At 31.5% G+C, this 24,669-nt stretch overlaps 1 protein-coding gene across 1 annotated transcript; it reads right to left on the bottom strand.

The window, feature by feature from the left end:
- Positions 1–1,173: 1,173 nt before the first annotated feature.
- Positions 1,174–19,534, bottom strand: LOC134723284 (2-(trimethylamino)ethylphosphonate dioxygenase-like). The gene is made up of 15 exons (XM_063586904.1): positions 19,414–19,534; positions 18,884–18,954; positions 18,410–18,477; positions 17,920–18,053; positions 13,523–13,647; positions 12,880–12,935; positions 12,024–12,099; positions 10,960–11,004; positions 10,205–10,329; positions 6,372–6,512; positions 5,151–5,211; positions 4,796–4,849; positions 4,412–4,480; positions 2,532–2,636; positions 1,174–1,588 (listed from the first exon to the last, which is right to left on the bottom strand). Exons 1-15 carry the CDS (start codon positions 19,529–19,531, stop codon positions 1,475–1,477), a joined length of 1,362 nt encoding a protein of 453 aa, XP_063442974.1. The 5' UTR covers positions 19,532–19,534; the 3' UTR covers positions 1,174–1,474.
- Positions 19,535–24,669: the final 5,135 nt, after the last annotated feature.

The raw sequence follows: 24,669 nt of genomic DNA, 5'->3' as shown, positions 1-24,669 counted from the left end.
TATCAAATTAACAATTGGCAGGTATTTTGGTATACTGCTTTTATGTATATAAACTCATCATAGATACCATGTACGTCAGTATTTAGTTTCGTCTTAAAAAGGAGTCACCAGTGACGCTTGATAAAAGAAAGTTAAAATAAAAAGGCCAAATAAAATACGAATATATCAGCTACTGTCCAACTTGGATAACGTATATTTTCCGTTTGATTATGAAACAATATACTACTTTGTGAACTTCCATCGCAATAGACCTTCATATTTTATCTTTATTACATTTATGATTTTATTCTTAGGGATAAGGCATCTTTTTCGTGCAAAAAATAAAATAAAATAAAAACTTAAACTCCGTGAAAAATTCAAAAAAGCAATATCTTATCAAATGTCAAAATCAAGAGCTCAAACACATCCAACGAATAAATAACAACTGTTATAATTTTGACTTGGTACAGTCATTTTCGTATGAAGAAAATGGTTGATTAAACCTGGCTTTATAGCTGTATAACATTAAAACATTGTCATTATATACTTCACTTAGTGGCGGATCCAGATAATTTGGTAAGAGGGGGCGCAATGACTGCTTAGAGGTAACCTGCTCCAGTCATGCTTCAGTTATTACCTATATATATATATATCTTTATTCTCACAAACCAAATTACAAAGGTATAGAGATATGATCAACAACATTTCCGTCAAAATGATCCGCCAGTGCTTTACTCATTTTATAACAACTATTATTATTATAAAAAAAAGCTAGCAAACAAATAATTAACGTTGATACAAGTATGTTTTATTTAAGAAAGTAAAAAACTCGATGCTGTTGATCCATTTCCATTTTGTGAAAGTCCTTTAGAACAATACTGTCTAATTATTTGTCTACATAGATGAATAAAAAACTAATTTGTATTCATTTCGCTGCATTTATTTTTGAGATATTGACATAATGTCTAATAAAGACATTGAATACTAACATTAACAGTACCAATTTTAATATACAAGGTTTACATTAGATGTACATGTCAATAATATATTTTCGTATGCGACGCTCGAGGTCGAATATTTTAAAATCCAAATTTGATACCAAAGACGGAGACCAAAACAGATATACAGTTGAGAAAATCCGGACAAATAAATATAATTGGAGTTTACAAATCAGTTTTAAAACGTCTATATATCTTTATTGGATTTTAAAAAGGGAATACAAGATGTAATGTTAAAGACAATTGCATGTGTAATACAACAAATAGAAATCGTCATGAATGAGCCATGTGTGATTATATCCAATATCAGTCACGGTTGCACAGTCCATGTTGTCATATCCAAAAAGAAAACAATGTTTACGTACATGGTAACGTGTATATGATACTTTTTTGATTGTTACAATTACCAGTTATCATTGTAAAGCGTGTATATACTCTTTGTTATTGATGTTGTTTTTGCATAAACAATATTACACATAGTATATGTTTGTACAAAGTTAACTTGTTATCCAGCACCCGTTCCCAACAGGTTTAATCGGTCTATGGTCTCCCGACAATTTACACAATACCTTCACTTGACTTTTGAATTCATCAATATTTATGTAGCAACCCTGAAATAAAATACTAGTAAAGAAATTTCCGTATAAAATATTGTTTAAAGCAAACGTGTATTACAAACAAGGAGCATTGGCTAAGTCGGCGTTTACTATCTTTTCATTGAAAATTACCTTTTATGTTCAAGAAATTTGCACATCGTATGATTTCTATATACACGTGTTTTAAAAAGTCGTTAAAAATTCATGCTTCAATAAAAACTGAAACTGATGTACTATGTTGTTATCAATCAAAAGACGCATCTTTTATTCTTTCTTTTTTTCTTGTTCAGTTTTACATGTATACGTCACTGTATAGATGTGGTGTAGTGGTTATAGCATCAGACTTCTAACACAAAGGTTCCTGGTTCGAACCCGTTCCGTGGAGAAAATTTCAGTGAACAAATTTTCGGATCTCCCTTGACACCATTTGCGAGTATGGTCTTGAGAAACGATGATAGTTTGTCGGAAGGGGACGATAAATGGTAATTAGAAAGTATCATATCTCTTGCACTTAAAAGATACTCTTGTAGATTTAAAAAAAAGATCAGCCTTGTGCCGCTACTAGACAGAACATGCACCCGCAAAATGTGAGGGATTAAAATAAGTTGCAATTACTTGTTTCCCGATCCACTATAAATAAATATGTTTAAACTAAACTACACTGTATTCGAAAACTATGCATACTTTTCTCTGTGTACTGTCTCAATTATTCTGTTATGAATTCGCTTTCAATAGTTTACTTAATATGCACATTATATGTCTTTAGTTTTCTATGCTGTGTTTTCTGTCTATTCGTCGTTTGATTTATTAGCCATGGCGTTGTCAGTTCATTTTTAATTTATGAGTTTGATTGTCCATCTGATCTTTTCGCCCCTCTTTTATATCTAAATTTATGAGACCTCTTCATGTATAGTTTTGGAAAATAAGGTTTAGATTACTCTCTTTGTAAATACAATACCTGAAGATATCTGCTACCCCCATTTGACACGAACTCTTCTCTTCCGTGTAGAATTCTCCTGTTGTTAAATACTATACAATCTCCCGGCCTTAACTTGAATTTGAACTGCAAAAATATTTTTTTTAAATCTTGATTTAAATATATGCATATAATTACATTAGATGTATGTTTCATTATAATACGTTATTCTGATTGGCTAACAGCACATCACATGTTATTCCGTAAACAATTGCATGAGACAATAACATTTATCATGCATGATGACACGAGGTCCCACAATAAAGTGCACAGGTGAATATAACAAAACTGGATAAAAATCGTGTTTTCATGATCCTAGCTAAAAAATGTAATTATAAGTATTGAATGCTTCTTTTTGTAACTTTATAGGGTTGTAAAAGCGTTGACCGTGCGTACATTTTTAGAATGAAGCGCTTCCGCGCTTCATACAAAATGTACTTCGGTCAACGCTTTTACCCCCCAATAAATTTACAAAAAGAAGCATTCAATTCTTAAATAACATTATTAACCTTTGCTGATTGTTGGAGCAAATACTACGAACTACATCATGTAAATCTTTTCATCTTGCCTTTGCGTAACTAGTATGTCAAGGTTTTTTATCACATAAATAATAATCATATATAAAGTTAAAATGTCTGTATTTACAGACTGTTTATCATACAAACAACTGTTGTCTCAAAAATAATTATTCTATGCTAAGTCGTTATATTTGTTAAAAAGATCATTAATCACACCCAGAGGTTTAGTTTCAAGTGAAATTGCCCAGTATTAAGACTAATTGTAGACACAAAAGACTTGTTTTCAAACTAATTGCGTTTGTCTCAGATTATGATCTTGTTTTCAGATTTCAGATTTAATTGTCCTTAAAGTCCTGATTTACAAGAACTGTTTATCATTTCATTAACTCTTTAAAAGTTTGCAGATTATAATTAAGATACTCGACATATAGTTTAAAATAGTAAAACTAAGGTAATTTATCAAAAAAGGACACCATCATAACTATTCAATTTAACATCATTTGTTTTAAAAAGTCGAAACTGTCAATAATATAATTTAATATTTGTGTGTAAATATGATCTGTATGAACTACATAATAAAATATTTTTAATAATCATTTTGGCAATGGGTGTCATAATGGCTGTTTGTGCGTGGTGATGAGTTCTGTTTAGAGTGCTCTATATAGTCCAACACTGCCGTTTTCAGCACTCTAGGTTTTCTGTAGGGGTTACCTCACCCTTAACTTCTGAACAAATGTTCTGATCCTGGAAATACAGGAAGGATGTCGAAGATTCCTAATCTGGATTTTCCTCGAGGTTGCCTTTCCCTGGCATAAGAGTATGGCCGCAATGCAGCGGAGGTTTTGAGTCAGAGTTTTCCTTCTCCCAGACGCCCGAGGCTGTCTGGTTTGAGGCGCCAGTGGCTCGCCTTCGCCCCTTCTCTAGTCAGTTGAACAAGTTCCATCAGGTTTACATATAATAAACCACTCGTGAAGGTTGGAGTTGGACTTTGGTTGTCAATGGCTGTTTGAGATGCATGCCAAACGGAGCATTTTCAAGAAATTGAGAGCCTATTTCCCCAACTCCAACCATTGGCTTAACAACATTTTGGAACCATTTGGCAATGCTTGTTTGTTTTTTCTTCACAATAGGCTTTAAATGGCATGCTCAATAATATGAATTAAAGAATATACCAAGTGAATATTGTCACACATATTGTTTTACATGTAGTTGTACCTACTCTCTCTGAAAATATCAAAGACTCAAATACACACAAGCACACAGACACAGACACGATTATATGTAGGACGATAATTATGGACTCCAATGCTTGAATTATCTTTGTATAAAATATAACGCACTTACAATATTAGGTGAGTATTTTATAGCCTTTGCAAACTTATGGTATGCCTTGTAGTATGACTCAACATTTTCCTACAAAAAAAAACAGACAAATGTATAAAATACTAGTTAAGGAATTGTGTTTACTTTAACTAAGTAGTTTACCGTTGCCCTTTAAGATACATCTTTTCACTTACAGTTTTAGTTAAATTTTGACGATTGGTGAAGTCCTGTCTTATCCTTCAGATATTGAATAGAAATAAAGTTGACGAACGAAGACGAATTTAAATATATTTTTATTTTAGTCGGCAAGTTATTTGTTATTCAGACAGATCTAAGTTTTAAAACCAAAATATTCACTAACTATTTCTTTTCATAATAGAAAACTACGTGATTTTATTCCCTTACCAGATTACCCGAAAATGGTGCCTCAAAGGGTGGTGCCCAACATACTGCAACAATCTAAATGAATTGCAAAGGAAAAAAATGATTCAAATCAGTAATTCATATTTTAATAAACAGATGAGGTCAACCAAAAAATTAAAAAAATTATATCGAAAAACACAAAACAAATAAGCAGCAAAAAATTAAAAACCTTAACATTATTTGGAGTTCATTGATTTATAGTAATAAGAATTTATAGTAATAAAAATAAACAAGAATATGCATAATTCACAAGATTTGATTTGAAATACTGATAACATATATAGAAAACTTGGGTTAAACTCATATTCAAAAAAAAAAAAAATAGTATACGTATTACCTCGTCCTTATCGTTGAGTTTTATGTGTGGTCTTTTGTACTTCATATCAACTGGCCAGTCTCTGAAAAAATAAATAACCGGTTGAACTATGATTATACTTATTAACTAGCATTCTATCATTGGCCAGCTCATCAACTGACCAGCTGGCCTCATATAAACTAGCCAATCCCTGACAATAATTAGCAATCTTAACTATAAATATATTCACAAACTGGCATCTTATCAACTGTTAAGACTTTTGCAATATAAAAGCGGTTCAATTGAAATAATACTCTTCAAATGGTACTATACAATAAAAGGTAAGACGGTAGTATATATTTGGATTGGATTTTTATTCCGCCAATCAAAAAGCATGATCTCGAGTAAACGCGGTTGATATTTAAGAAAATTTTGACAAAAATCATGGTGCCAATTTTACGTGATGGCGACTATAGAAATTCTGCGTTTCATGTTCATGTATATTTGAAACCTTTTTTTGTACACAAAAGCAGTATTGATGCAAACATAAAAATGTTTAACAGTTCAAGTAAACAAAGATGTTGAAGTTTCATCTGACAAAAATTTTAACTTAATATCTTTCATGTCTTTTTAGAATCATTTGCTCGATATCACATCTGTTTGAAGTCTCATCCCCTTGGATATCACCAGCCAAATTGTTTGTTTTGATATAATTCATGTGCTTATACAAACCAAGTCATGAATATGACAATTATTTTTCAGATAATGTGTTGAAGTTTCTTATTTTATCATTTGATAAGGTTTTCCGTTTTGAATGATTCTTGTTGTTTTGGTATTTTTTATATTCGGCTTTTTACTTATATTAACTATGCAGATAATTTTGGGAATATTTACTTTTCAATTTGTCCAATCTATTGTCGGTATTTGACTCACTGTTCTATAAGTTTTAGTTTCTGAAAATGTCTTTCAATTTGATTATCGATTTGGCCTTCCAATTATTTTGTTAATTAGTATTCAACAGATTTAATTGGCGTTTTTTGTAATGAATAATAAGATTTATTGCCTCTCATGGTTGTATTATGTAATTCCAATTTTGCTTTTTATTGCTGTTAAAGCAGTGTTTCATTGTTTTGAATGCTTTAATGGGGTATATTGTTTTTCTTACATTTAAAAAAAACTTTCAGATGTGAATGTACCTAATGAAGTAGTGATGTCAGTAATTTTTTAGGTTGAAAAAAGATAATTTCTTTGGACTTCATTTACCTTTCATAATGAACTTTTTGAATTGTGACTGCATTTTGGGTCAAGATTTTAAAATCTTCTGGATGTATAATTCTGAATTCCTCAGCTACACGATTGACATCAAGAAGAATACTCTCACCACCTTCTACACATTCTTCAAACCTATAACAAAAATAGTAATTTGATATTTCTTGTTTGAAGCTTGAACTTAACATACAAAGCATTGTTACTGTATACTGTGGATTCATTTATTTTCGTGGGTACCAATTTTCGTGGTTTGAGTAAAACTTACCTTTTCCTCGATATTTAATTTCGTGGTTTTGGCCGTGTTCACACTCATTCTTTTTAAAAAATCGTAATTCGTTGATCAATAAAATTCGAAGTTCTCCATAACCCACGAAATCCACGAAAATTGGCATCCATCGAATATTAATGAATCCACAGTATATGTTCGTCAAATATGTAGTTAAAAAAATCCTTTGTTAATAATTCACAAAATATCTTTTTTATTGTTGAATTATAGTATGTTTCTCTGTTATTACGTTTTTGCATTCAAAGTAATGTATTTTTGCTTGCATGTGCTTTATCTCTCATGAGGAGGCTATGGGCAAGTTATATCTAACACTTAGATAATGTGAACTACTGGAAATGAATAGAAAAGAATAAACAACACACATGAAATGGAGAAAAAAAACAATTGTTCATGACCACACCACATAAAGAGCTACTTAACATACACTTGAAGCTTGTAACTTGAAGGACAAAATGGCGTCGCCACATTGTGCAATGCTATTAATTTCATTCGATATACGCGTCATTTCAAAATATACTAGATTACTAAATAACATTTATTTTCGAGTGTATTTACTAACGGTGTTATATTGGCTTAAAAAGAATGGGCTGTAAAAAAAAAGGTATTGAGAGTCTGACACTATAGGTATTTGATATCTTATCGATTTATATGATTCTATATATATACTAGTGGATAATTGCTTGTTATCATTTGTATCACACGATTATTAAAATTTTCATTATTCATAATGTTTGGTAGAAATATTATATGTAAAATTTGTATGGTGTTGGTGTCATATCATCAACAAATATAAATACTATACGTAAATACAGATACATTTACTCGATACTTGCCGATGTGTTATTATTTGATATTCATTTGTTAAAAGACATGTGTTATATTATTACACAATTTATAAGGTGTAGGTTGAAAACGGGACTTTATTAATTGCACTAAAACAACCAACACACGTTTTGAGTATTATCATGCTTTATGTCATCCTCAGAACACGATCAATATAAAGCATATGTTTATGGGTTACTTTCGCTGATAAATTTATGTAATGATTAAGTCATATCGCAATACAAATCTACGTAAGGATGAAGTCAATAATAAAAACCTGGATAAAACAGTTATGTGTGGTGTTAGTACTGTATTACTGTATTCTAAAAATTGAAGCCAAATAGTATCATGACCAATTTCCAACGGAGCTGGTTTATGTTATCCATGCCCACCGTCATTTTACACCAAATTTATGAAATTTTGGAAGCCTTTTCGAATAATTCTCTAGAAAATATTTCAATAGGTTTTAAAATTTATATTGTAAATTTACACACTACAGTTATTCATAGATAAATAAAAAATATATTGTACCCTTACATCCAATCACAGCGCTCTTAAGCTGACTTCCTACGCCCTGTCTTGGGTACACAAAAGGCCAACCTAATGCTGTGAAAATGTAATACTACCGCTTTTCCTATACTGTGACACAAAGCTATAAAGAATTCTTATGACACCATCAATGCAATACTGGGTCATTTTGGAAACCTTGACTATAATTAAAACTTGTATGTCCCCATTACTTAAAGAAACATAGATAATTTTATGTCCCCACCCCTACATGCTGATTTACCTCTTTCTCTACTTCTTTCAGATAAGGCTTAACAAACAACCAGTATCTAACTATATCTTATCTTATTTAAAGAGAATAACAAACATTTCCATTTAAACAGATAAAAATGACAGTTCCATTCAATTTGTATAGATTTTATCCAAAATTTACAACATAAGCACAAATTCACGATTTGTCATACTAATCTCCATTCCATGCTTTAGTATATGCCATATTGTGGTTAAAAATTTCAGAGCTGGTTATAAAATCCATTATTCTGTCTTGAGATGATAAAAACAAGGATATTAGACACTTAAAATATTAAATCTGCATAATACTCAGCTGTAAAGTTGCCTTTGTTGCTTGTATAAATCTATGAAAAAGCTGAGTTATGTCCCTTGGGAGTATTAAATTCCAACAAAAGTCCTTTCAAAACAGTACAAAATGACAAATTATATATGCCTGATATACTTTAAGACAGAAACTACAAAATGAAACACTATTGAAATATTTGCTGCATGAATTGCCAACAAAGTAAGCAATTCTTTACACAGGAGAGTATAAATTCTATCTAAAATTAGCCTCAAGTGGGCCTCTTTTTTTCTTAGATGAACAATTCTAACAGTGAAAATGCTTCTATTATGACCAAATACTGCCTTACTATATAAACAGTACAAGCTTAACCAGACAATATCCAATTTTAATAGATTGTGTCAAAGGAAATACCCATTTGATACATTTAGGGAATTACAAAGCAAACTATTTCAGTTAAAAATATTTGTCGCGACTTGAATTCTGGGTTTTCCAATTATATTAATCATTGCGAAAGGTAAACACAAATACAAAAGAACAATAGTTTGGTGCAGTTTATACAATATAGTTAATATTGACACCCTAGAATAAAGTTTTATGTCAGTACCCATCAATTTGACTTATTATGATGACTCAGCACTTTTCTCAACACAGTACTGTTCTCAGATAAAAAATTCTATTCTTTGTAATAAAAATCAAATGGTCTTATCAAATGCTTCAAAATAGTATAAATTGACTGAAGTCTGGTTGATTTTGATTTCCCTTGCTATCTTGAGTATAGGGAAAACGGTACTATTTATTCTGCCATAGGCGACAATACTAACATTTTCTAAATTTACAAGTTTTTATAATAAAAACCTGGATAAAACAGTTATGTGTGGTGTTAGTACTTTATTACTGTATTCTAAAAATTGAAGCCAAATAGTATCATGACCAATTTCCAACGGAGCTGGTTTATGTTATCCATGCCCACCGTCATTTTACACCAAATTTATGAAATTTTGGAAGCCTTTTCGAATAATTCTCTAGAAAATATTTCAATAGGTTTTAAAATTTATATTATTAATTTACACACTGCAGTTATTCATAGATAAATAAAAAATATATTGTACCCTTACATCCAATCACAGCGCTCTTAAGTTGACTTCCTACGCCCTGTCTTGGGTATACAAAAGGCCAACCTAATGCTGTGAAAATGTAATACTACCGCTTTCTCTTAAGTTCATTACGGAGAGTAAAAATAAAAACAGAATGCGTGTCAGTCTAATGTAGGAGATCCATATATTACATATTTCGTCTAATGAATGATCTGTTTGTTTGCCTGTTCAACGTAAGATTTTCCTTTTGCAATTAAATTCTGACGTAAATATATGAAACGGCAAAACACTCCATACTTATTTAGAAAGTGTAAACTTGTTGTTACGGACAAATGTTACAAACTTAATGTAAATATATTGCTGTTTGTGGTTAAAATATATGTCCTATCATCGATGGGGTTTATTTATTGTAAGTATATACAAATGTAGTATGCCGCTGTTTGATTGTCAATAATCTATTTAACTGAAAGCAAATGTAAGGATACAGATATCAACTATAAAAGGAAAACAATGGAACAAACAAAACTGAACGGCTACTTACTCTTGGCAATGCAGAAAAAATAATCCTGGTCCAGACTCATATTGATATAGGTCATTATGAAGGGGCAAATATGCAGTAGAATAAGCAATATTTATTGGATTTGGAACAGCTCGAACCGGGAACGTCTGTTAAAGTAAAATGTATGACAAAGTACAATATCTATCCGTACACAACAAAAAATGAAAGGGTTTTCAGCATAACAATAAACATGTTTTCGTGTGTGAATACTTTATTAGACCTTTTTCATCAATTTCTATTTCACTCGTCACTGATGAGTCTATTTGTAGACGAATCGCCTGTCGTTAATATGAAATTTCAATCCTGGTATCTATGAAGAGTTAATTTGCAACCACTGGGTCGATGTCATTGCTGGTGGAGATTTATTTTCCCGAGGTTATCACTAGCCCTGTGGTCAGCACTTCTGTGTTGACATGAGTTATCATTGATAGGTTCATAATTATAAATTAATTGTCAAAAAAATAGATTTTTTGAAATACTTAGTTTTTTACCTTAGGAATTGATTACCTTAGCTGTATTAGGCAAAACGTTTTTCAATTCTTGGTCTTCAATGCTCTTCAACTTTGTACTTTATTTGGCCTATTTTAATCAATGTTTGATTCAATCGTCACTGATGAGTCATTTATAGACGAAACTCGCGTTTCAATTGGAATATCTTTGACCGACATCATGTACTTAAACAACTAAAAATGCATATTCCAACTACATAAAGATGAGATTAACCATTAAACACTCACTAATCCATATATTGTACGTTGTACTGGAGCAAAGTTTTCGGCTACCTTAAATAAAACAAAAAAATGTTTGAAGCTAACAAGTGTAATGTGTCATTTCGATATGTATTTTCGAAAGGCAACACACGGTATTTTTTTAAACTTAAGTATTATGTATATGAAAACGAAAATCAGAGATTGCTGCATAGTGCATCATCAGTTACGCTTAGTACAAAAAGTATGGGATATTGAATGTTTGAAAGAATCACCTCACGAGGTCAAATGTGTCGAGTGAGTTGCAATAAGCGATTTGGTCGAGTTGTAAGATATGTTCATTAAAAATACCATCAATATGTACAATTTAATTTTTGTATTATACGTCTTGCAACTGACAATATCTTAAATTCATAATCAAAAGATTGTCTTTCAAGAGCCTATTTGTCCCATCACGATGACTTACACTTGTTTGCAGGAATTTAATCAATAAATAAAATATAATTATAAAAATATTTTAAACCAATGTTTCCTCTGATTTCATTATGAGTATTGCTAAAGTGAAGCAAGTTGTTTTATTATGTAGAGTCTGAGTGTCGAACTGATGGACATCAATTAGTATGATTGAATTCTAGTTTATTATTATTCTTGGCAATTAATCATATCCGTTTATAATATTGTTCTTACTAGTTATTTGTGGAGTACGTAGGAACTTACAACTTCATACAGAACTGTATTGGAATGTTTGGTCCATAATGGTCTTCACATTTGTACTTCTTCGTCCTTTATAACCCCGTTTTTATTCAAGCGTTACTGATAACTTTTTTGTAGACGAAACGCGCGTAACATTTTATGTTATATTGTTAATTGTTAATCTTATTTGCGTTTTTGAAAGAATAATTGATTTTCTAACAAAAGTTTGAATAATAATTAACAATTTAATAAGTTCTTGCAACCTAGGCGCTTTGTTGATTTACCTACATCAGAAACGCTCAAAGCCAAAAAAAATTTAAAAGTCAATGATGTATAGGAACCAAAACAGTTTCAGAGCTACATGACGAAATACGACGTAAATATAGATAAAGGTACATTACCCGAGCCACCATATCTTCTTCTGTAGGAACGCCTGTGAGGAGACACAAACCACGTTCGTTTATTTCACGTAAAAATCTAAAATATTTCAATACATTGTAAGCAGACATAACAATCAATATTTTGGAAAGTGGAACTTTTAATTATCAAGTACAAACGTTTGCAGAATTTAAGTTTAACCAATTTTAAGGGAGAGGTGATATATATATACAAAAGATATATTCACACTCATAGAAAGACAATAAATTAACTACGCCACGGTAAAAAAAAAAAAAAGAAAAGAAAAAAAGACCATCACACAGGCAAACCGTTTGAAAACAGACCATGAAAAAGAAGAAAGTATAAGCAACACGAATCGAAACATTACCCTTTGGTAATCTCAGGTGCTCCTGTTGGACCAACATGTCCGTCGTGTTGCACGTGTTAGACCAAGCGCATTATTGGTCTCATTTGATAGTTCACATCCAGGTAAACGTCGAGGAAAATGAGCTACGACAATAAGAAAATATGAGTCATAATCTGTGAAACAGATATTCTAGTACGATCAACCAACTCGTGAGGGCTTCCATTATTTGTTCAAACTGATCAAATGGCAATTATATTTCTTTTATTGAGATAGAATAATGCTATCTAAAAAATAATGTATTATATATCGATTTTTGAGTATAAAATTGAGATGGACACGGGGAATTTACCAAAGTGACAATAACCCGACCAAAGAGCAGGAGACAGCCCAAAGCAACCAATTACTCTTCAATGGTTCGAGATAACCTGCACCCGTAGTTGGGTTTAGACTGATTCGTTGTTTAATTTGAACTATCAATGAAAGGTAGTTGTAAAATGAGAGTATATAATTACCGTGCTTTGTTAGTGTCACTTGATATCATATCACTGTACGTCATTTTTGTAATCGTCTGGAAAAAAACTCTCTTTTATTTAGTAACATATTGTTTCAAGAATCATAACATGTTTCATGATATCTTTAAGCATTTATAATTTTTATTATTCAATGTGTTGTACCTGTCGAGATAAGCAATGTCCTCGGCTATATTAAAATGTCGAATATACATGTAATATACTTTTTTTTTTAAATCAATGAAAAAATACTCATTTGAAAACTTGTTTAACAAATTCGATATACTAGAACTTATCCGCTAAGTATAATTTCATTCTTACTAAATTAAATTGATGTGGAGTATTTTAAGTTGTCTTAAATTCAAATAAGAGAGCAAATATGTGCTGTAATGGATCTATTGTATTGTTGCCTTAAGAATTGCAGTTTTAGAGTAACGCGTAGCAACTTATCAATTCAGGATTTTGAGTGTTGTTGTACGTCATTTTCTATTACTTATTACACGTTTGAGAATAATTGTTTCCAGTAAAATTATAATCATGATACAAGCCATTTTCTTGGATATTGATTGAAAAAACATATCTGACAAACAATTTGCTACAACACAAAATAAAACATAAGAATTCAGGTGTGTTTAATACCAATTACCAAATCATCATCTAAGATCCATGAAAATTTGTCTCCAGTTCCACTGACAGACAATTTATTCTCTTTTAGAAATTTGATAGGAATCTGTCCTTTGTGATCCGTCCATTCTATGTGCAGTACGTCACCTGTAAATGAAAGTTTATTAAAGGATATTAATTATTATCAGCTAAACTTTTCACTCTTTAAGGTATTGTCAATTTAAAGAGGTTTAGCTGCCACGTAAACATATTTCGTTATAGTCGTTTTAACAGATTTGCCTTGAAATGGCACTTATTAATATATTTTTGCAGTTGTCGCGTGTGTAGAAATATAGATTCCACAACTGCAACAAGTATGTTACGATATATTGAGACAGATAAATTAATTTTTTTACTGCGCGAGGCCTGTCGAGCTTATTGAATAATAAAACTGTTGAGAGTGGAGAAATATCGTAATACACGAGTTATAGGGATGGAATCTATTTCTATAATGATTCGTATGCTTCCTTTGTGTGTACTTTTTGTGTCACGTCATCAGACATGGTTTATACATGAGGTCACAGAAGGAAATTCAGAAGAAACCAATAAAATTTGACTTCACAATTTAAGTTTGACCAATCATTTTAGTAGGGTGCCCAATCAACAAATTTTATCGATTTGCCTTAACGGAATAACACACGGCTATATTTTATATCATTTGAAAGAGTAGAACAAGCCTCATCGAAATAGCGTTGTCGTCGTTGTCTGCCGTGATCACGTTCTTTTTTAAATCAGGGTCAAAGATCAAATCAAAAAATTCAGAAAAATGCACAATCACATTAAGATAGCGTGTTTATCCTACACATATGCGTTTAGGGCAAAATAAAAACAAATTTATTTATAAAAAAAATATCTTTTGTATCTACATTTAGAACTTATTTTATATTTTCATCGCCTAAATGACTTTAGATAGACCTTTTTGCATATAGGGTGCAAATTTGAAATTTCCAAACAGCTGTTAAATAACAGTGGCCTTGACCTATTTAAATTTCTAAATTTGAAATGTTTGTACTCAATTCCTTGCAAGTTAGATCTAACAATGTTTTTTTAGATCTTAACTTAAATAATTAATCGAAAACAAAATGCGTTTTTCACGTCTTTTTATAGTAAGGTGTTCGTCAATTTTTAGGTAATTATCAAACTTATGTTATTGGGTGTGAAAGAGTTTATATAAATAATTTGTTTCGAAATTCGTGCAACATTAAGTTCCAACTTGGTTAAATATAAAGCTCTGTGTTAAGTACTGCTTTACAGAAGTAATAATTAATGCAAACGTAGAAAAAAGGGGGTTAAAGTTATGAAAACAAAACGTCTATTAGAAACAGGTAATGCCTCCCATCCTACATATACACATGACTAAATGAGCAACAATTGGCTATAATGTTTACAAGTATATTCCAAAAATAGTATAAGGGAGAGGTTTATGTACAGCACCGATGTATTTTACAAATAGTTGCAAACAAAAAAGGCATGAGAAACTAAAGGGATATTATAAAAAAAATATAAAATGAAGACAAGCTGATATGAGCATAGCAAAAACACGAAAGAAGAGAACAAATGTAAATGCAAAATTATGATCGAAGCTAGTATTAACTTCTACGTTCTATGGTCTCCTGTGGTTTAAGCCAACCAACCACGTCAAGGTCAGAAACCATATGGCAGGCTTTTTTGTTGTTGTTTTTTTTACATATCTTTCCCCATAGATAGATTATTACTGTATTTCCCACGACTTCAAAATTAAGTAGATGTTATATTTATTGTTTAGAAAAGATTATGGACTGCTTAATTTTTTTTCGATATCTAACAGTGATTCATAAGGTACAAACAAACAAAAATGATATCTTACACATTTTCATCTTCGTCGTCATCAATGTTTCTAACTGCAACCAGACCAGTATTTTAATTTGGACAAATGTTATTTTCCTGACATGGGCATAAATCTGTACATGATATTTTTTTATTCGAAGCAAATGCAAACTAAATCGAACAGAAATTCATATCTACATCTGATCTTCGAGATAGAAAGGAACTAGTTATTCTTATTTTCCCATCCAAACTGAAGGGGAGAATATAGGATAGTTTTGCTATATGGGAAGCCATCAAATTTATGTCTTGAATGAAGCGTATATTACATATTGTTTAAATGAAGCAGGAAGTGTGACAAGGGAGGAATTTTAAATTATAAAATTGAGAATGAAAATGAGGAATGTACAAAAGAGACAACAACCCGACCATAGAACAGTCAATTTTAGCCAATTTTACGCTCAATTTGTTTGGTCACAATGAACTATTTTGAGTTTTGACTTAAGATCATTCATCGTAACAAAATATATCATGAGCTGCATTTATAGATTCATCGATGTGACAATTAGAAAGGTTAGACAAATCGAAAATATTATCTGGGTTATCCTTCAAGACTAAAAAACAGTGCGCTTACCGATCATTAACAGGGATGAGGTTGTATCGCATCATGTTAAAACATGTGTGGCTGGAAGAATGTTACAGATGGCAAACCCGAGACTTTTACATGTTTTGTGGTCAGGTATATAGCGGCGCAAATCTTTTGTGCAAGTTATAGTGCCTGTTTGAAACCATAGCTCATGCGTATGCTACATGGAGAGGAAGTATTGAACGCATAATATAAGACCATCTTTATCTTGTGACTATATTATTATCCTACCCTTGATTCCTTTCACACGAACCGTTTGTCTACATGAATAGTATGTCAAATCATGCGAGTATCTACTTCATCGGGCGTACAAATAATTCTTAAAACTGGAATACTTCTTCTGCGAAGATTAAGGGTCCTTGGAAGTGCTGGCCGGATAAATGACTTCCTCATGTATCATAGTAACTGTTGATGTACCATGATGCTTTACAATTGATTCGCCAAGAAATCTGGTTTAGGTCTGCTGGTTCTCACTGACTTAAAGAAACTGTTTCCAGTCAGGAATTTGACAACCTTCTATATATGAGCTGAATTACTTTTACAGACGAACAAAAACTTGATTCAGCTTTAAAATAACTGCAGTTGTGTCTGCTAGTGTATGAGTTATAGCGATAATGGTGCTACAATATTCTGCAATCATCTGTACAAAGATGGTCTTGGTCTGAGGCATCATGCAATGTACTAAAATATACATGATTTTTCCTTGCTCCCAGAGCCTCGATAAAGCTTTGGTTTGTGCTAATTCCTCGCATATTCAGTAGAAGAACCCTGACATATAGCACATTTATCCCATTTTATTTCATTCCTACTTCGTTTAGGGCTTGATAGGCATAGTTTAACAGGACTGTGAATGTTTGCCATATTCCGGGTCCGGAGGATTTGATTTGTATATTACAATTATAACAAAACTATCAATTAAAAAAACAATTTAAGTTATAAAAACCAACAAAAACAATAATTCCTAAAACAAAACAACGATCTTCAAACTAACTAGAGTATTCATAACATACAAATCGACCACACAGCAAACAAAAAAGAGAAATGAAGTTAGTGACAATTGTCCTAGTTAATTATCTGATAGTGTAAGCTACAAAACGATTAACGGCAATAGAAAAGGCGTGTTTGAATCAAGACAGAATTAGCACTAAATTTGTGTTTTAAATTGCTATTTTCTTGTCACCGATTAACATAACACGAAAGATATTTGGCTCACATATGAACCATGTTTTATTGGTGTAAAACAAAGTAAAATTCCAGTGAAAGTAACACGCATTAATTTTTCTTTCGTTCAAAATGTGGCAAATTTCAGATAAAAAAATATTCTTACTAAAATTATGAAATACTTATACTTAACTTATATAAATCTTTTCAGCTTTCGTTATATAAAAAAAAAATTAAATGTTAAGCTAAATGATAAGTATCATTTGAACAAATAACACAGATAGCAATAATTTTATTTTTCGTGTTGAAGATGGCCGGTATGAGAAGGTATTTTTGGGAACCCTTAGAAACCACAATTTTTTTGAAAAACGTGACCACGGTAACTTACGACGACATTCCTGATTGGAAAATTTAATGATTTGCCAATAGTTTGCATATACATATAGCCGTGTGTTATCCGTTAACTTAAACTCGTTTACTAGACATCTTTTTCAATACTGGGCACCCACCTATTTGTTTTACTAGTGAGGAGAAACATGGTTCTCACACCCCATCAAGAAATTTCAAAATAGCACAAAAATAAGGGACGCATCTGTTAACACTGTATGTTATCTCTGTATATTGATACAAAATTTAAAAAAAAAAGTTTTGATGTCAAATCACACGCCTTAGACAAAAAGTAGGCATAAGAACAAATTCAAAATACATTCTTTTTTCAAATTTATCTGTGCACGAATAAAACAACAAGTACTGAGAAAAACGATTTTTACCATTTTCTGAAGTCTCTGCCGATTTGACTAGCGTGTCAATATTAATATCAGCTACATCCACCAATCTCTGACCACTGTGCTGTTGTTTACACGATGGACAATGACAGTTAAATCTCAGCCATACACTAGGAAATCTATCAAACATGTAAAAGAACGCAAGTTTTGATTTGCTTTTAACGCTTGATGGACCAATATTTTATTGGAAAGCATTTTTTCTTTCTTATATAATTTGAATAAAAACTATATAATACTTTGCCTTGAAATTGAATTAAAGATGGTGAGATATGATAACTGAACGTCTTTAATGAGCTTAAATATGACGCTTTTGATAATTTTGGGATTAATTTCAACACATTTAAGCTACTATTTCAAATTTAGTGTTGGCGTAATTCTGCAAAACCGTCTGAAATTATCGCACTAATTCAAGATTTCTAAATGGATTAATATTTAGAAAAAATATTGAATTGCAAGAAACCGCACAAAAACTTACATCATCGGTTCTTTCTGTTTGAAATCAATGGCCAGTGATTTACCGCCATCTCTTATATCAGTCGTCACCTGTATATGACAGAATAGTGGTTATATTGTGTTTCCATTATAACAAAAAAAATACATCTTATCATAGCCAGATATCAATGATAAAAAAAACATTCGTAAAAATAAAACATAATTCATCCTCATTAGCACTGTTTTTGTCTAAAAGTGTTAAATTGTTGTTTTGTTTATAACAATAATGACTAAGTATAATCATGTTGTTCTTAAAACTAAGTTAAGTATGTTAGATTTATCGCGCAAATATTATGAGTCAACTTATTCAAACTAATTTAAAGAGTATATGACTACATGGTATTGATCTTGTACACATTTTAAGCCGAATGGTGACTTAAAATTGTTTAAATTCACACCATTTGGAGTTTGGTAGATATGTTTCATCCTATCAAATTTCCGTGTTTAATGTACTTACATCCGATGAAGCGTTCGAAGACAGGTTTCTACTGTTGATTGAACAATATGAAATCTTTGAATGCAGTGTACCTGGAATTAATACGTACATGTGTGTATAATGTATGTTGCTTGTTATACTCGTCTTCAAAACCGTGGTATTAAACAGGTTTAAGCTTGGTTGGTATAATTTTAAATATTAGGTGTAGTTTGTTTAATTTGAATTCTTCACAATATTCCTCCCTAGCGATGCATATTTTAAACACTTGAAAACAGCGCACAATAAACACAAAAGAACTCGGAAACAGTATATCAGGTAAATTATCATTTTGAAAAAGTAGACAAAAATAGCCACACACTTTTTTTTCTATTATTACCATTGAAAATTCCTTTCTATTGATTGAGGGAAAAACAAAATAAAATAGGGTGTTGAAAGACTGTAAAACAACTCAATGGTAAAAATAAATTCGAGAAAAAAAGTTTGAGCAACATCATACACTAAAACAAATAAAGCAATACTGGTCCTTATATTAGTGTTCAAGCTAAATTTACCTTTGCTCTGACATAAGAAGAAAGATGAACTTTGGCGAACTAGGTTCTGAGCTTTCAATGAATATGGCAGCCGACACTTCAACACTCTTTTTAAGCTTGCAAAATGTAAACTCCTCATGATATAACTGCTGAACAAATAAGGATATAGTGACGTCGATGTATATGGTTGTTTTTAAATAGTCTTTTGATGATTTTTTTATAATTTTCTGCAAATTGTATTACCCACCAAAAAGTTGCTTCAGATACATGTGAAAACAGTTATCGACATATTATGTAATTATTCTATATGAGAAAATCATACAATTCATATGAAATACTTTCAAACGATTAATAAAATGTATAAAATGGGCTTCATTTTCGTTATAAATGATGATGAGGTAAATAAAACAATTGTGTGCCTGATATCTTTTCCTTATATTGAGAAAAGATTAGTTTTATATATCAATACACTATTTATATATGAATACACAAATATAGACTCGAGTTATTATTAGATTTGTTTCCACTGATCAGGTGAGTATACCTTTTAATTTGCATAAGGATAGTCTTTTCAAAGACATGTATGACGTCAATTATAGATTCACAATCAGTATACTGATTACATGTACTAACGAGTTATCACTTATATAATCAGCAGTACAAACGAACTGAGTGTATGATATGGGACGAATAAACTAATTAACTTTATAATCATTTATGTAAGGTAAATCTCAAGTGTATTAGAGTTCCTGATATGGCAATGTTAATCTGTTTTAAACCTTTCCAAATGTGAGTTGATCAAGAACTATAGTTAGACACTTCATTGCTGAGTGCATCCAAATTACTAGTTTATAGATGAATTGACCAAAGATTAAAAAACTGATTAAAATTCGCCTGTACTTTTGAAATAATTCAAGTACTAGGAAAGTTTTATATAAAATATATTTCAGTTCTAAATCGTATGAAATGATGGTTAAAATGTACAATATATCCTGAACATAGTTCAAAACAATGAAGGTGTTATATTTTGCATACCTTAACTATGGATACCATTAATAATAGAATTTTTTTTTCAATCTAAATCAACATAATGCAACTTTAATCATTTCGCTTTAAAACGTTTTTGATAAAAAAAAAAAATAATAAAAAAAAAAGTATTTTAAGCATGACTCATAAAGAATATAAAGAAGAGAATAAAAAAAGAAATGTCCTGTTATTATTAATCAGTTATATCAGTCGCCACCTAAAGATGAATATATAGAGAAGAACATCTGACAACACAACTAACATACAAAAGTCGAGCATACATTTTAGAGAATAAAGTCACACCTGTAATTGAATCCCGTCAATAAACAAAACCAAAATATATAGTTCATACTTTGTTAAAATATTTGATTTATGGTATTAATTCAACGCTAATCTCAGATAAAGGACTCATGGGACTCTTATTTTTATTTGATAATAGATGACCAAGGACGATCAAATCTGTAGTGTATAATTAAGAAATAATTCATGGGAGCTGGAATATATCGTGATTTTACCACGGGTTGGCCATTTATGACAAATATTTTACCCTGAGCGATAGCGAGGGGTAAAATATCGGCATAAAGGGACAACCCGTGGTAAAATCTAGATATATTTAAGCCCCCATGAATTATTTCGATTCTGATAGGACAAATACGGCATTTTTTTGGACCGAAGCGCTCTAGGTGGAGGCAAATATTTGCCGTTCCCAGAAATTTACGCACTTTTTGATTGGTGTAAAAGAACGGAACAAACTGAACTAGTGACATGCTTAAACTATTTAAAATAACGTATTTAGATAGTTTTTGAATTAATTTAAATGATAATTTACTTATATGTCTTAAATTTTTAAACATATATGGCTTATAACACATTTTAGCATCGTTTGTTTACGTTTCCATGTTGTGATGATTTTCGGTTTCACAAGCGTGTATTTTCCCGTAAAATGCTCATATTCTTACGTCATCGTTTTATGACGTTGCGAAACTCATTCATAAAAAAACATATGACGTGGGAGTACGATCGGAACAGCCCATGCAATATATTCAAATTTTACCACGGGTGTGTTCTCAAAGCGTTTGAAGGACGTCATGTTAGAATAAATAATAAAGTTTAACGTTTATATTTCTTATCATATCTGGTTAAGATATTTCATAATTCAGTACTATTTTGCTTAATCGCTACAATGAAATTCATAATATCATCTTCGAACTTACCATGTTATTGAATGCTTGTCGCTACGACTATATATATGTATATATATTTAAATTCAAACTTGAAAATAAGAAACATAATCATCACTTTATACAGGGATAAAAAAAAAACATGCATAATTTTATATTTTTCGTTCTTTCTAATTTTGATGCAGCAAATATTTATCTGTGTTTGACTTGTTGATAAAATTACTGATGATAATTGTATGAATAATGTGCAGTAAAACAAAAGGATAACTATGATTAATATACTAAACAGGAAATGATTATTTCAAATTGATTTAGATTGATAAAATGGGATTCTTGTTCACTCAATAATTCTGAAGCAAATATTTGCGATCAGAAAAGGAACTGTCAATTAAACCAATAAATAAAACTAGAGGCTCCAAAGAGCCTGTGTCGCTCACCTTGGTCTATGTGAATATTAAACAAAGGAAGCAGATGGATTCATGACAAAATTGTGTTTTGGTGATGGTGATGTGTTTGTAAATCTTACTTTACTAGTCTTGCTGCTTACATTTATCTCTATCAAATAATGAACTTGGCCCAGTAGTTTCAGTGGAAAATGTTAATAAAAATTTACAAATTTTATGAAAATTGTTAAAAATTGACTATAAAGGACAATAACTCCTTAGGGGGTCAATTGACAATTTCGGTCATGTTGACTTATTTGTAAATCTTACTTTGCTGAACATAATTGCTGTTTACAGTTTATCTCTATCTATAATAAAATTTAAGATAATAACCAAAAACAGCAAAATTTCCTTAAAATTACCGATTCAGGGGCAGCAACCCAACAATGGGTTGTCAGATTCATCTGAAAATTATAGGGCAGATAGATCTTGATCTGATTAATAATTTTACCCTGTGTTGGATTTGCTCTACATGCTTTGGTTTTTGAGTTATAAGCCAAAAACTGCATTTTACCCCTATGTTCTATTTTTAGCTGTGGCGGCCATCTTGATTTGATAGTCGGGTCACCGGACACATTTTTAAAACAAGATACCCCAAAGATGATGATTGCCAAGTCTGGATTAATTTGGCCCAGTAGTTTCAGAGGAGAAGATTTTTGTAAAAGATAACTAAGATTTACGAAAAATGGTTAAAAATTGACTATAAAGGGCAATAACTCCTAAACGGGTCAACTGACCATTTCGGTCATGTTGACTTATTTGTAAATCCTACTTTACTAAACATTATTGCTGTTTACAGTTTATCTCTATCTATAATAATATTCAAGATAATAACCAAAAACTGCAAAATTTCCTTAAAATTACCAATTCAGGGGCAGCAACCCAACAATGGGTTGACCGATTCATCTGAAAATTTCAGGGCAGATAGATCTTGACCTGATAAACATTTTTACCCCATGTCAGATTTCCTCTAAATGCTTTGGTTTTTGAGTTATAAGCCAAAAACTGCATTTTACCCCTATGTTCTATTTTTTGCCGTGGCGGCCATCTTGGTTGGATGACCGGGTCACGCTACACATTTTTAAACTAGATACCCCAATGATGATTGTGGCCAAGTTTGGTTCAATTTGGCCCAGTAGTTTCAGAGGAGAAGATTTTTGTAAAAGATAACTAAGATTTACGAAAAATGGTTAAAAATTGACTATAAAGGGCAATAACTCCTAAACGGGTCAACTGACCATTTCGGTCATGTTGACTTATTTGTAAATCCTACTTTACTAAACATTATTGCTGTTTACAGTTTATCTCTATCTATAATAATATTCAAGATAATAACCAAAAACTGCAAAATTTCCACAAAATTACCAATTCAGGGGCAGCAACCCAACAACGGGTTGACCGATTCATCTGAAAATTTCAGGGCAGATAGATCTTGACCTGATAAACATTTTTACCCCCATGTCAGATTTCCTCTAAATGCTTTGGTTTTTGAGTTATAAGCCAAAAACTGCATTTTACCCCTATGTTCTATTTTTAGCCGTGGCGGCCATCTTGGTTGGTTGACCGGGTCACGCCACACATTTTTTAAACTAGATACCCCAATGATGATTGTGGCCAAGTTTGGTTCAATTTGGCCCAGTAGTTTCAGAGGAGAAGATTTTTGTAAAAGTTAACAACGACGACGGACGCCGGACGACGGACGACGACGGACGCCGGACGCAAAGTGATGGGAAAAGCTCACTTGGCCCTTCGGGCCAGGTGAGCTAAAAATGGATGATTTGGAATATCAGGCAGTGTATCAAAATGTCACCAAAAAAATGTCTTTGGTTAGTGTAGTAATTGTGGTCGTTTGTACATAAAAGTACCTTGCATCTCCTTTATTTTAAAACTTTATCGATGAATTAAACTTAGATTACATCAATCTTATTTACATATGTTTAGACATGATTTTTGTCTTCCGTTCCACGAAACCTTGTGCTCTTCACTCATACCACAACATAGTGACAATCATATATTGTGCTAGACATGTATTATGTCCAGTATGTCCAGTATCAAAGTACTACGCAACTGAACAACCTCGCATTTGACTCCCTTCATAGAGCTTGTTCGGCTCTTCGTCACACCTTCGAAATCGATAAAATGATTTCACAGTATAAATGTTTGTGTCATGTATGATCCAAAACACACCGACTCTAAAACGAGTGAGTTTACTTTTTAAATCGTTTTTTTCTCAATTTCGTTGTGTATTTTATATTTATGTTTGTCTTTGTCTTTGTATGTTTTTGTTTATGTTTTTGCCTTGGAATTGTCAGTTTATTTTCGACTTTATAAGTTTGAATGTACTTTTGGTATCTATTGCGTCTTTTATCTTTATTGTTATCATCATATTTTTCTGACGTTAAGCGTACACCGCCTGCAGACATTTAAGTTCAGGTGATTGCACTGTCTCCGTGCAAAGGTATTATCATATCAGACAGACAAAAATTACTGTTTAATTTGTCGTATATCACCTGGGTACACTTTAAGGCAAATGATATTTGAAAGCACACACAAAGTTTGTTGTTAACAATTGACTCATTTCTCCAGGTACCAACATTTCCGAACAAAATTATGTCATCTAGACGAAG

Source organism: Mytilus trossulus, chromosome 6 (genome assembly GCF_036588685.1).
Source record: "Mytilus trossulus isolate FHL-02 chromosome 6, PNRI_Mtr1.1.1.hap1, whole genome shotgun sequence".
Classification (NCBI taxonomy): domain Eukaryota; kingdom Metazoa; phylum Mollusca; class Bivalvia; order Mytilida; family Mytilidae; genus Mytilus; species Mytilus trossulus.
The sequence above is the reverse complement of the archived record's forward strand: the minus strand, read 5'-3'. Positions and strand labels throughout refer to the sequence as shown.